The sequence below is a fragment of the Pinus tabuliformis genome, chromosome Q (genome assembly GCF_031772625.1).
Source record: "Pinus tabuliformis cultivar Carrire ecotype Pingquan chromosome Q, CPIR1, whole genome shotgun sequence".
NCBI classification, from domain to species: Eukaryota; Viridiplantae; Streptophyta; class Pinopsida; order Pinales; family Pinaceae; genus Pinus; species Pinus tabuliformis.
Window position 1 is genome coordinate 906,722,061 of NC_142296.1, and position 4,259 is coordinate 906,726,319.

At 34.5% G+C, this 4,259-nt stretch overlaps 1 protein-coding gene across 5 annotated transcripts; it reads right to left on the reverse strand.

Moving 5' to 3' along the window:
* Window positions 1-706: 706 nt before the first annotated feature.
* On the reverse strand, window positions 707-2,362 carry LOC149222400 (uncharacterized). Of its 5 annotated transcripts, none has more exons than XM_089383097.1 (4): window positions 2,136-2,362; window positions 1,842-1,908; window positions 1,441-1,723; window positions 707-1,011 (listed from the first exon to the last, which is right to left on the reverse strand). In XM_089383097.1, the coding sequence occupies exons 3-4, from the start codon at window positions 1,690-1,692 to the stop codon at window positions 877-879; spliced, it is 387 nt and encodes a 128-aa protein (XP_089239223.1). In that variant the 5' UTR covers window positions 1,693-1,723; window positions 1,842-1,908; window positions 2,136-2,362; the 3' UTR covers window positions 707-876. The 5 variants fall into 5 exon arrangements, with proteins under 5 accessions (XP_089239223.1, XP_089239221.1, XP_089239224.1 ...); XM_089383095.1 differs by having other exon boundaries at window positions 1,441-1,718; window positions 2,136-2,360; XM_089383098.1 differs by lacking the exon at window positions 2,136-2,362 and having other exon boundaries at window positions 707-981; window positions 1,441-1,718; window positions 1,842-2,129.
* Between the last annotated feature and the right edge of the window lie 1,897 nt (window positions 2,363-4,259).

The following is a 4,259-nucleotide window of genomic DNA, read 5'->3' on the forward strand; positions in this document are numbered from 1 at the left end:
TTATTCATATTATTATATACTAGTTATTTATTCATATTATTATATACTAGTTGGATAGAATGAGTATGTAATAAAAATTAAGATGCCTATGCATAATAGGACTTCCTCAAATTATAAAGTTGAATTAAAGAGTTTTTTTGTTATTAAGTGAATAGATATATATATATTTCTGAATTGAAAGAGAGCATTTAGATGAAACGATAAGGAATTGTTGTATTTCTTTTTCATCTTGATTGTTCAACTTTACCCACAACAAAAAGATAAATATTTAACAAATATTTAACTTGACATGGTTAAGAGAAATAGTCTGTAGTGATTGCAAATCTGTGATGGGGTGTGGTGGGGAATGTAGCATGAAAACAATTATACATAAGAAATCTATTATTTTCTTATTAAATATACAAGTATAAAAAATATTAAGCATAGTTCAATAACCCATATTCTCTATAAATTCATATCATGGAAAATCTCAAATTCACTATTCCCTTAAAAAAAAAGTGATAATTAAATAAAATTCACAAAATATTAAAAAACATGAAAATGACCTTTTTAATGAAAAAACTCTAAATTATAACATTATGTAAAAAGGAAATCATAAATGATTAAAAAAAAAAACCAATTTTTAACAACATTATGAGGAAATCCTAAAAAAAAAAAATAGATTCAATTTTTTAATTATGTAAAGACGAAATAGATTCAATTTTTTAATGAACATGGAGCAAACTCATTTATTCACGTTATTATATATATGTTGTGAAAAAAATGAATATGCAATCCAAACAAGGATGCTTATTCCTGGGACATCACAAGAATGTGAATCTTGTTCATAACTGCCCTTTCTGAGAAAGAAGAGCTCCGGAGAAGAAACAAACTGTTTCACCTCATTTTCATCAATGTTGCAGTGGCTTGTGCTACCTGCAAGGGACCTTCTTGCATTCTAGGCCTGCTCCTCCTAATCCTAGGCCTGCTCCTCCGGTGAGTCTGAAAGTGGATATCAGTCAATCCCACATTCTGAAGGTGGATATCAGTCAATCCCACATTAGTAAAGTAGAAACTATCATAAGAAATATGCAAACTAAAGAATGCTTAGGAAATACCTACTTAAAAATGTTTAGCATGAAATCAAAGAAGCGTACCATACAACCATAATGCTTAGGAAATACCTACTTAGAAATGTTTAGGATGAAATCAAAGAAGATTACCATGCAATCACATTAAACACTTAATGCATAAGCATTGATACTTATTAAAATCAAACTCCAGAAGAAGTCTTCCAATAATCTGAACATAAATAGCGACAAAATGAAAATATACCTGATTGACTAGCATTTCTTGGCATAAAAGGGTAAGTGCAAGAAGAACAAGAAAAATAGCATCAAGATGCACAGTAAACTAAGCAAATGACAAGATTTTGTATATGTCTACCCACAGAAAACTTACGTGCATATAATCTGTAATGTCTTGCAAAGGAGCACGAGGATAATCTGAGGGTAAAGGACTTCTTGAAGTAGATACCACCATTCTTCTTCTTCTTCTTGCGCTGCCCGGCTCTTCTGGAACGAGATTTTCCTCTCTTGCCCTCAACAGAGCCCTTGCCATAGTAGTCCCAAGCCATAGCTGCTGGGTTTGCTGATCCGAATCCACATTTGAACCAGCATCACCGCCTGGGCTCAGATTAACCTCTTCTGGCATGATTCCTTACTTTATCTCCCACAGTCCTGATCTTCATAAAAGGGAAAATTGATTAAAAATCACTACCAATATGGGCAAACGCATGTGAACAGAAAACGGATTCTAGAAAACACTGTAAGAAACCCAAATGGACCCATATCCAAACTTACCTTCAAGAAGCCTGAAGGCCTGACAAAGAAAACGGCGTTAAATCCTTTAGAACCCCAGGGCTTCCTTCTGCAAATTTTGCTAATAGACGATAAACCCATGTGAAAATCTACTGAATCATGTTAACTGGAACACCACCCATTATCAGAAATTTTTCCTCGACCACCAATCCAATCTTGATCTTCCTCTGTTTTGGCTTTTGGACTGCACAACCATCTTACTCCCTGCACCGTTCGCTTGCCACTTTATTTAGAAAACACTGTAAGAAACCCAAATGGACCCATATCCAAACTTACCTTCAAGAAGCCTGAAGGCCTGACAAAGAAAACGGCGTTAAATCCTTTAGAACCCCAGGGCTTCCTTCTGCAAATTTTGCTAATAGACGATAAACCCATGTGAAAATCTACTGAATCATGTTAACTGGAACACCACCCATTATCAGAAATTTTTCCTCGACCACCAATCCAATCTTGATCTTCCTCTGTTTTGGCTTTTGGACTGAACAACCATCTTACTCCCTGCACCGTTCGCTTGCCACTTTATTTCAAAAATTTGAATTGAAAATGAGCGGGCTAACGGCTGAACCCGCATTAAATGTTTAATCAGGTAATTAAATGTTATCTTAGCTGGATTATCGCGTAATTTGATCCCAGTATGAGTAATTTAAGCACCAATATCCGTTGCCAGGTTAAGGTGTTATTTTGAATTTACCTCAACACGTAACATTTGATGTTGTATTGAGTTCACATGTCATAAAATTTAATGCTAGGGTGCGGTCACACGTCTTGAGAGTTGACTTGACCAGTTCGTGACAACGGAACTACCCAACTTTTAAGTAATGTTTTGGAAATTCCGAAATCTAAAGGCAGCTCATTTTGGATACTTATTTCGGATTCTCTCTCCTAACGGTAAAGAAAATAGTACGTTTTCCCTTCTCTTTTACGAAATAAGTAGAATATCTTAATTTCCAATAAATATTAGTTATTTATTGATGTTTTCATTCTAACTGTATAATCATATTTAATTTGCTTTTACTGAAATATAATTTTATATAATATATTAATATTGAAATATGAAAATAAGAGGTTTAAATATAAATATAGGTGAGTCATGAAGTGTTTCATATTAGTTACTTAATGTAGAATATTAGATTTGAGATTTTTGTGATCTATATTATAGATATATGTCTTTCGGATTAATCACATCGTTAGGATTTGGTCGAAGTTTCGAACAAACTAATGTGGTTAATCCTCGGGACGTTTGTGATATGGTATTTTATTAAGATTTTTTTTTGTGAATGTCTTCGGTTCAAATGTGTACTCCAAGGCTACATTTGTAGCATAAAATCTCTCTACAAGTGGATAGCTCACTCTAAATGGCAAGTAAGGGCTCCAAAAGTGAAGCATTGTCTCCAAAAGTGATAATGTTTCCCTATCAAGGGTCACATAAAGCTCCAAAAAGGGTGCCTTCATCATGAAAAGATGTCATAAAGGTGAGACATCTCATCTCCAATTGCCACACCATGGTGTAGATGCAATGTCCCATCTCTAGTGTCCAATGTCTTATCTCCAATGGGTGGTGAGATGCCTTGCTAAGTCTGCCAAGACATCATAATGTCCAATGTCCTCCAAAGAAGGTGGAACAACCTCAATCAAATGTGGGAGAAGTCATCATCATTGTCCTCCAAAGGACTATTTTTATGTAAACTTCATCACAAAGAGGAGCTTCAAGTATTCATGTGAGACCCAGTGACCTATGTACAAGAGTAAATGCAACATAGAAAGTGAGTCGCATTTATGTAAAAGTCATTAAGTATATCACATTAGGTGTCTTCTTCAAACTTTACAGTAGCCCATGACTTTATGCAATTTTCCAAGTTTAGGTATGGGAGGACTATCCTGAAACCCTATTAGGTGTGTCAAGACCTAAGAATTGGAGTATTTCGCAAGAAACCAATCAAGGTGCAATTGTGTATGAAAATGATATAACTTGGGGTTTAATTCATGGGAAAGGTGTTAAAGTTGTAACTAGAGTCGGTCTTCATAATATAAAATTATCATTGATGTATTTACTACATTTATTTATTTTTTGTTAAAGCATGTTCTTCATGCTTAGAGTCAAAAGAATTAAAAGGAAAATTTATTTGAGTCATGTCCCATTTGGATATTTGTAAGAAAAGGAAATTTGAATTTTATATTGAGTCATTAGTCCACATGTTGACCAAGCAGGCCTTCCTTGGACAAGTCAGTCATGCCTTCCAAGTGGCACCTATTCGACCCTCCTGGAAAGCTATATATTAGATACAAGTTCAACCTACTTGGGGCATATTCATTTATTATCACAACAAGTACCTTCTGCACCTAACGAAGGAGTAAGAGGTTGAGTCAAAGGAGAGAGAAAAGACAAGTCAAAAGTAAGGA

What these genes read in the sequence shown, in the direction of transcription:
- LOC149222400 (XM_089383097.1), bottom strand. Translation starts at nt 1,692, where the DNA reads ATGCCAGAAGAGGTTAATCTGAGCCCAGGCGGTGATGCTGGTTCAAAT. An exon ending in ACATTACAGATTATATGCAC is followed by an intron (nt 1,012 to 1,440) that starts GTAAGTTTTCTG and finishes ATCCACCTTCAG; the next exon opens with AATGTGGGATTGACTGATAT.